General features: G+C 32.1%; 1 protein-coding gene across 1 annotated transcript; it reads left to right on the top strand.

The window, feature by feature from the left end:
- The first annotated feature begins 4227 nt into the window (after positions 1-4227).
- Positions 4228-9126, top strand: LOC123890011 (acetylornithine aminotransferase, mitochondrial-like). The gene is made up of 3 exons (XM_045939551.1): positions 4228-4781; positions 7183-7617; positions 8364-9126. The coding sequence occupies exons 1-3, from the start codon at positions 4338-4340 to the stop codon at positions 8895-8897; spliced, it is 1413 nt and encodes a 470-aa protein (XP_045795507.1). The 5' UTR covers positions 4228-4337; the 3' UTR covers positions 8898-9126.
- The last annotated feature ends 376 nt before the right edge of the window (positions 9127-9502 follow it).

Genomic DNA, 9502 nt, shown 5'->3' with positions numbered 1-9502 from the left:
AAGAACAATTTTTCATAATCAATGTTTATAAATATTGGTGGTATAATTCTTGAAGAACTAATATTTTAATTTCCCTAAAGATATAGTTCTTGAATAAGCAAAAGTTTAATATCAAGTATTCCAGAAGGATTGAAAAATTGTAATTTTCCATAGCCATTGTTGATAGAGATATATTGTTAAGTTCCTGAAGAACTTACAAAATTTTACAACATGATTACAATCTATATGATATATTTGATCTTGGTATAAGGTGAACCAAAATTAAAAGGAAATCAATAGAAGAATTATTTATGTCTCTTGAATATGATCTTGAAGTAGCAACTTTGAAAAAAACAAAGTTCAAGAATATTTTGTATATCCATTGTTGTACATACATTGGATGGATATTATTGATATATTAAACTCGTGATTGAATGCATGGTTCAAACGTTTTTTTCTTCCTCTCATAATAATGATTATTCTTTGCTCTTAAAAAAAAAAATTATTCCTTTTTAAAAAAAAAAAAAAAATCCTTGCAAACATAAATTGATTTTAATTATTCGGTTACATATTTAAATCAATTGATTGATTTTAATTTTAAAATCTTTTAATTGTTACTATATTTTAATTTCTAATTCTACTGAAATCCACATAAACATTATTTTGTTATACTTTATTTTTACTCTTTTAATTCTCATACAAATAAATTATTACTATTTTTTTATTGTGTTCCACCGAAAAGATTTTTTTTGTAGAAACATATTTGTTTAGCTTGAAAATATTCATCGATACTACTATTCATGAAAAATTAAATTTTATATTTGGTAGTACGAAAATTATTGAAGGCTCCAGAAGAGACAATGCATTGTTATATCGAGAAACAAAGTTGCACTTTGCTAATATATTTTATATTTTAAGTCTTAAAGAAATTTGTTACCGAAAGATATTCACATAAATGAATATCATATTGAAACAAGAAACAAAGGAAATATTTTATCTCTATATTACGAGACATATTATCAACTTTTGTCTCTAGTTTGTGGTGTACTTATGATATTAGTGCAATTTAAGCACATGTTCAAGTAAACCAGAAGTTTACAAATAAATCATATTAATTTTATCATTGGCAAGATCAGTTGGGTCATTTCTGGTCTATTATGAAGCGAAAAATTTCTATGAATATGTATTGAATGACCAGAAGTTCATTCAATCTAACACTTTTTGTGTATTACTAGTTCCCGAAGAAAATTGATAAATTTAGTAAACGAGCGTCTCTTATATTATATATAAGGTGATATTTATAAATCAATACAACGATCATGTGGACCAATTAAATTTCTATAATTTTAATTGATGCATCAACTAAATGGTCACATGTATGTTAGTTATCAACTCACAACCAAAAGTTTGTGAGATTATTTTTGAGAGCTCATTATGTATATATTATTCTAGAAAGTATTTGATAAGTATCATATGTTAATTGAAATTTATACCGAACATCTTGTAGAATATGTTCATACAAACAAAAATAATAATGGACTTGAAGATCCATTCTTTAGACGTCTAAAGTTAATTACATGATCGATACTTATGAGATCAATACTTCTATGTTCTATTTTATATTTTGGGAACATTTAAATATATATGTTGAGATATTGATTCGCTCAAGCCAATAAGTTATTATACGAAAGTCTTCCCCCTAACTTGCAATTAAGTTTAGTTTTATACTCTAATATTTTTCATATAAGCATTTTTGGATGTGTTGGTATGTTCCAATTGCTCCAATATAATGCAATACGATGAATTATTAAAGAATATTGGGAAAATATATTTGATACAACTCTTCATCCCTTATAAATTATATTGAGCCAATAGGGACTTGTTTATAGCCTAGAAGGATAATTTTCAAGTGATGATGAATTAGTTTTCTCAATATTAGGGGGAGGGAATAAGCAGCTGAAAAATATGAACCTGAAGTTCAAATGAATCACTTGAAATAAATAGTTATTATTATCTCATCTTGATCCTCATATAAAATAGATTGAACCAGATGTTCAAAAGATGTATCATTTGCAAAAATATGAACCAGATGTTCAACTATCAGCTGCTAATGCTCCAATCAAAATGGATGTCCCTGTTGGACAATCTTATATTGCAAATGAATTTTAACCACCCTGTAGCGTGGTAGGTCAGTCGGTTCCAAAGATTAAAATCCTCAAATAAGAAAATGAGCTAAAAATAAAGATGACCCAAGTGAGGATATGAAAAGATTATTTGACATAATTAATTTTCTAGTTCCATAAGAACTTATCAGGTACCTGAAATTTATGAAAATAAAGAGATCTCGACGAATTATGTCATGAATGGAATACGATGAAACCGAAAGAAAAATCAACGTTGACGATGTTTATTTATATAATATAGCGCTATATATGATAAGAAATAATGAGGATCATAAATCAAAGTCTATTAAGGATTATAGACAATGAAATGATTGACTAAATAGATAGACGCAATTGATACAAAATTAAACTAGCTTTGCAAAACGGAATGTTTTTGGACCAATAGTCCATTCCATCTGCAGATGGAAATAATTCGATATGAATAAATTTTCAAGAGGAAAATAATGAAAATCAAATATTTAGAGTTTGGATTGTTATTCAAGTGTATTGATAAATGTCTATCATTGATTTTCAAGAAGCATATTCACCTAAAGTGAATTCCAATACTTCTTTGTAATTAATTAAGTTGAGTAGCATATGAAATACTCAATTTATGTGAAATATGTGTTTTAACGTATTTGACTAGCTCACTTGATAATGATGATTATATGAAAATCCCAGAATGATTTAATTTTCGTAAGACACATATATATTGGAGAGATGACTTAATAAAGATGAATAAGTCTCCTTATATACTCGAGCAACATCTATATGCATGTTGAATATTTCCAAGTGAGAAATATGAAAATGACAATTTGTTCATTTTAAGAAAATATTTGGCAATAAATTTGTTTAAGATTGTATCATCAAGAGACTCCCAAAGAGCTTGAGATATTGTCATTTATTACAAAATAAGTATTTGAAGAATATTTTGTGAATCATGAAGCTTATATACAAAAGGTTCTAAAATGATTCTATAAGATCAATTACGTACCCTAATTTTTGTACGATCGTCGATGTAAACAAATGCCATTTTAGAGTTCGAGTAAATGGTGAAGAACTAATTGGTCCTGAAGCACCACATTTTGGTTCTAATGGGGACAAATACATTGTTAACCTATTATTTGTTGTCAATATATCATCAAGTATATACTTTGCTATTTTAGATATGCAGGTAATTTGTTTAATCCTCGTAAATGTATAGATCACAAACAAACTATATGTTCACATGAAGAAGTACAATTACTCATGGAGATCTATGAAACAAACAACAATAACAATCTCATGAAACAAAATGATGAGGAAAGATGAGCACTATAGAAGATAAATCAAGAATGTGATTTGGTTGAAGTATATGATTCATCAGATACAAGAATTTGTGAGTTTTCTTCTAAAGGGTTCTTCCAACGATTCAACATGAAGATAATGTCGCACAAACTACATATTTGGAGAAGAGTATATGATCAAGAAGATAAGACAGGTCTTTCTACAAAGTCAACTTAAAGTAAAACTTTTGAGCAACTACTACAGCTACATAAGATTATTTGAGTTTCTTCGTCTCATATACAATTGTCTTTATGAGGGGGAGATATAAATATGTTCTGCACTCTTTTTCCCTTCACCGTGGTTTTGTCCCACTGGGTTTTCCTGGTAAGGTTTTTAACGAGGCAGTTCACACACAAAAGATGTTGTACTCTTTTTCCTTCACTATGATTTTTCCCACTGGGTTTTTAATAGTAAGGTTTTAATGAGGCATATCATCGATGGACATCCAAGGGGGAATGTTATGAATAATATAGATGTGGATGTCCATTTGTCTAGGCCCATATTCTTGGCCCATGTAATCTCCTATATATATGACTATCTCACAATGTAAAACACACACCTTGAATAAAACAATACAATAGTATATTCTTTTCTCTTCTCCCTTTCTCTCCTTCTCTATTCTAGTTATTCTCTAGAAATAGTTCATAACATAATGTTAATAAAAAAGAGAAGAAAAAAAAAACTGCAACAATGAGAACTTGGGTCCACATGTTGGGTGTAGTGATCAGTGATGTTGACCTCAAATGGAGCTTAGCGTACACTTTCCTCAATCTTACGTTTCGCACGTGACCAGAATCACCACAACAAATCAAATCAATCAAATCAATATTTACATAAACCCTAATTCCCAAACACCAAACAAGCACAACAATGGCTTCTACTCACATTTGTGCAAGCAACACTTCTTACAAATCCTCATTCACCAACAAACTCACCCAATTCAACAACAACAAACATTTTCCCCCAAATCTTCACTATCCAAAATCACTGGTACCACCAATTGCATCCCTCAAAGTAGATATTGGAACACCAACCACAAAGGTAGATGAAAGTGTGAAGAAGAAGAAGACGACGAAAGAAGTGATCGAGGAAGAAGGGAAGTATTTAGTGGGTACTTATGCAAGGGCACCAATTGTGCTTGAGAAAGGGAAAGGTTGTAAATTGTATGATGTTGAAGGGAATGAGTATTTGGATTTGAGTGGTGGAATTGCTGTTAATGCACTTGGCCATGGTGATGATGATTGGTTGAAAGCTGTTGTGGAACAAGCTGGTTTACTTACTCATGTTAGCAATGTTTATCATTCTATTCCTCAGGTATTGATAACAATGCATTATGCAAATTCCATCACTGTTTTAAATTTTTTTTAAGGGTTTTTTTAGTGTAAGATTATCTTTTTTAGGATTTTTTAAGTAGTCTTTAATAGTAGAAATGAAATCTGATTCCCTCTCGTGTCAATTTCGGTGTTCCAGTCCATATAGAACTTTGTTCTGACTTTAAATGGGCCCCTGCAAGTAGACGGTGTCATTGGATTATCGGATCAGTTGGTCCTTGATCTGGATACTGAGTTTTCAAAAAACAAAAACTTGCAATGACATGCAGAGACCGGTAACAATTTGAGAAAATGGAAGTGATTGAATATAAACCACATGCCCCACGTTTGTGTTGGGTTGGACATTGGTAGTATTAGATAATGAACACATGATTAATCTGAAGCATCAGTACTACATTGAAAAAGCGACTCAGAAACAAAAAAAATGTGATTTTTAGATTTAGATATAATTTGTGTCATGGTGTTTGGGTATCATGAAAAGGTTTTAGAGTGACATGTTGTGTTTGTAATGATTTGTTTGAATTAAGGTAATGGGTCATTCTTGGTAACACTTTTTATTGTTGGGTTTTTCTAATAGTTGTTTATAGTAAATAATTGGAAGCTGCAAGCTTTTTGCCTTAATAATGAATTTCTCACAACTCTAGTGGGGAGTGGTGTAGGAAAGAGAGATAGAAAGGGAAAAGTAAAGGAAGTGAGAAAGTTATGGACGATGTGGTAGAAAAGGAAAAGAGAGACAAAGAGGAGAGGGAGGGGGAGTAAAAAGTTGTGTGAGAATATTGTTTAGAAAGTCAGAATCAGAACTGTAGTTTAATTGTGTGGACATGTGTAGGTATAGATATTTTATTCAACAATATTTATTTATAAGGTCAGTAATGGCATGTGGGATTGGATGGGTTTAAATTGTTTATTCCTCTTTAGTCAGCATTTGCTGTTGATGCTAATTTGCAAGGATTCTGGAGTACTACTATTTTTACTGACTTTTAGTTTAGATGATCATAAATTATTTTTGAAGCAACGGATGGAAAAATTATACGCGTCTTGAATTTTGTTAAAAAGATACGTAAAAGGTAGTGTTTTTAATGATTTGTGTGCAAGAATTGTCTGGACTTGAGTGCTGCCTGGAACATGGTTCTGAGTTCTGACTGTTAGTCTACAGTAGCTTCTGAGCGACGACAAACTTTAGTATTCATTTTCATAGCGAATTTTCTAAATGGTGAAAGTTGGTGATCAATTATCACTCTCTAACTTTAGTAAATCTAAAAGATTATGAAATGTGTACAAGATGTTGTAATTCTATAAATTCAAGTTTTGTAAAATTCTAGTAGTGGGAGGAAAAGGCTAGGCCTGATTATAGAAAATAAATCCCAAACATAGTGCATATTACATTGTCCACACTAAAACTTTAAACAAGTAACTCGCCCATTATAAATGGTGGTGTTAAAGAGAGTCAGGGTCCATACATGGAGCATTCATTTGTAAAATAAGACTTTCAACTGAGAATTTAAACTAGTGTAATTATGGGGTTCTTATGCCTGATTTGATTGTCCTCATTATGGAGATTGCCAACCTTTTCAAATGGTAAATGTGTAGGTCACCTTAATCTGAGGCATTTATTGTCGTAATCATATGGTTTTGTTAAGAACATATGTGAATCCCTATATGACTGTAGAACTCAATCCCCTAATTTGAGAAGGAATACGCCATGATGAGTGGAAAATTGAAAGGCCGCCTGTTCCAACAGTGTCTCTGTTCACACGGATAAAACTGTTAATTCTCGTACTGAAGGAATTTTCCCTTGCTCATGTGCTGGAGAGCTGACAACTTGTTGTCAAAGTAAGATGACCCCCATGGGAGAAAATTCTGTAAATTATGTCATTAGGAAATGTAAGTAAATTTTAGGTCCAAAACACAGTGCTTGGTTAATTGTGGGTAAAAGTTGGTTCATTTGTTGGGTAAGGGTGTTTAGGTGGAAGGGGGGAACTTCAAAAAATTAGCAGCCGCTGTAAATTATGGTATAAAGAAATTGAAGGGCCAAATAGGCTTTCATTGAAGTTATGATATTGCCATCTGTTTGGAGGTTATGGGAGAGTTGTTTTGTGCGTATTTTTTGTTTATAAATTTTAGGTTGACATTGTTTTTTATTGACTTAAGGTTCAGTATCCCTACTTCACTCTTTGTATTTCCATTTATCATATGGAATATGGAAAACTAGAATGCGGAAAAAGGGCTATTAAGAATCTGTGGTCATGTGCAGCTTTCATTTGAATATTATCTATAGCTGTTGCATTAATATCTGGGTTAATATCTTAGATCTGTTATGTGTTTGCACATTGTTGCAATAATACCTTTTATCTGTATCTGTAATTTGTTTAGAACTGATGCAGGTAGAACTTGCAAAGCGTTTAGTAGCTTCTTCTTTTGCCGATCGCGTATTTTTTTCAAATTCTGGAACTGAAGCAAATGAAGCAGCTATTAAATTTTCAAGAAAATATCACAAACACACATCTACTGAAGGGAAAGTGCCCGCTACTGAGTTCATAGCTTTTAGCAATTGCTTCCATGGGAGAACCTTGGGTGCACTTGCTTTGACGAGTAAAGTACAATATAGAACACCTTTTGAACCTGTTATGCCTGGAGTGAACTTTTTAGAGTATGGAAATGCCCCGGCTGCTGTAGAGTTAATTCGGCAGGGCAGGATTGCTGCAGTTTTTGTGGAACCTATCCAAGGAGAAGGCGGAATATACAGTGCTACAAAAGAATTTCTACAGTCTCTGCGAAATGCTTGTGATGAAACTGGGACACTTCTTGTGTATGATGAGGTATGCACTATCTAATCTTGGTAAATGGTAGTTGGTATTCTGCAGTACTTATTATCCCCTCGGAATGATTTTTAAGCAAAAAATAGTCCAGATATTTTGAAATAAAATATAAACAAAGGTTAAAAACTTTTTAGCCTATTAAATGCTACTACCTCCAAAATGCCCCCCTCATTTGATTTAACTTTTGTTTTCAATGAACCAATTATTACTATCTAGTATCTTGAAAGGTAGCTTAGGTAATAGAAACATTTTTTAAATGAAATTATGTGATAAATGATCATTCATAATATGTGCAATTCACTCAACTATTGCTTATGAATCATTCCAGAAGGATTATGGCAGTAAACGAGTGCATCATCGTGTTTGTAAATTTTAAGGGGAAAAAATATCAGAAATTTGCAGATGTAACCAAGGCAGAAACGCAATAATGTGTCTTTCTGTTAATTTTTCAATTGAATGATTTTGCTCTGTAAACAAAATTACAATATCTCACTATTGAGTACATTAAAACTTAAGATGATTGGTCGTGTGTGTTTGATTTTCTAAAAATATGTTTCTTAACAATTACTGTATTTGAAACTGAATGAGAATGAATGAGAGCTGACCAGAATGTAGCACCGTGACTAACTGACTATAGTAAATCCACACAAATAGTTTATCTGCTTGAATGATAATGTAATTGTTCATATTTGCAATTGTTTCATTTAGTTAATAGTTTTTCATATTTGCAATTGTTTTATTTGTAGGTTCAATGTGGTTTAGGTAGATCAGGATTTCTTTGGGCTCACGAGGCTTATGGAATCTTCCCTGACATAATGACACTTGCCAAACCTCTTGCCGGGGGCCTACCTATTGGAGCTGTCCTCGTAACCGAGAAAGTAGCTTCCGCTATAAATTATGGTGACCATGGAAGTACTTTTGCAGGAGGTCCTCTTATTTGCAGTGCCGCTCTTGCAGTTTTAAACAAAATATCAAATCCTAATTTCCTATCTGATGTATCAAAGAAAGGTCTATACTTCAAAGAACTACTAAAACAGAAATTGGGAGGAAATCCCCACGTGAAAGAGATTCGTGGTGTGGGGCTCATTATCGGAATTGACTTAGACGTGTCCGCGTCACCAATAGTAGACGCTTGCCGAAATTCTGGCCTTTTAGTATTGACAGCTGGAAAAGGTAATGTTGTTAGGCTTGTTCCACCATTGATTATAACAGAACAGGAGATTGAACATGCAGCTAATATTATATACCAAACTTTGCATGTTTTGGATGGCAATAATTAAAAGTAGGAGAAAGTGGCTTTCTTTTCTTGCTTGAAGTTATCATGAAAAAAATTATGAACTTTCTTGCATGAAGATGTTGTGTTTGTTTTAAGAATATTGTTGCAAGGCTATGTAATATTGTATAATAAATAATGGCAGATCAAATGATTTTGCATAGCTGCTTTCATTTCATGTCAGAAATGCATGTGGATATTTCTCCACCTGCATGTAATAACTGTGGGCTTTCTCATTTCTCTTCTCCATCGTTGTCTATCATTTATGAACAAAAAATGGGACCTTATAATTGGTATGAAATATTTGAGAAATGTATCGTAAGAATGTCTGGCATAAACATGTAATTGTAATTTATGGTATATTAATAGTAAAATTAAAGGTAATTCTTAGGTTGGAGAAGTGTGGCATGTGATTTTAGACGATCAAATACATGAAAATCACTCAAAGCTTCAACTAAGATCAACTTCGTCGTCACCTTTAAGTAGAAGTTTGGGGTCCTCTATATTCTTACGATCAAGACAATAATATGATCAATGTTAATTCTATAAAAACAAGAGAAAACAGGTATAAATTGAGTTTCAAAGCGCTTTAATCATCGGATTTCCTTTCTC

This window comes from Trifolium pratense, linkage group LG6 (genome assembly GCF_020283565.1).
Source record: "Trifolium pratense cultivar HEN17-A07 linkage group LG6, ARS_RC_1.1, whole genome shotgun sequence".
Taxonomy (NCBI): Eukaryota; Viridiplantae; Streptophyta; class Magnoliopsida; order Fabales; family Fabaceae; genus Trifolium; species Trifolium pratense.
The sequence above is the reverse complement of the archived record's forward strand: the minus strand, read 5'-3'. Positions and strand labels throughout refer to the sequence as shown.

Bases quoted from the DNA above. Each gene is read 5' to 3' on its own strand.
- LOC123890011 (XM_045939551.1), top strand. From the start codon at position 4,338: ATGGCTTCTACTCACATTTGTGCAAGCAACACTTCTTACAAATCCTCA. The intron at 4,782-7,182 runs GTATTGATAACA...GAACTGATGCAG, and splicing joins TTTATCATTCTATTCCTCAG to GTAGAACTTGCAAAGCGTTT. The intron at 7,618-8,363 runs GTATGCACTATC...TTTTATTTGTAG, and splicing joins CACTTCTTGTGTATGATGAG to GTTCAATGTGGTTTAGGTAG.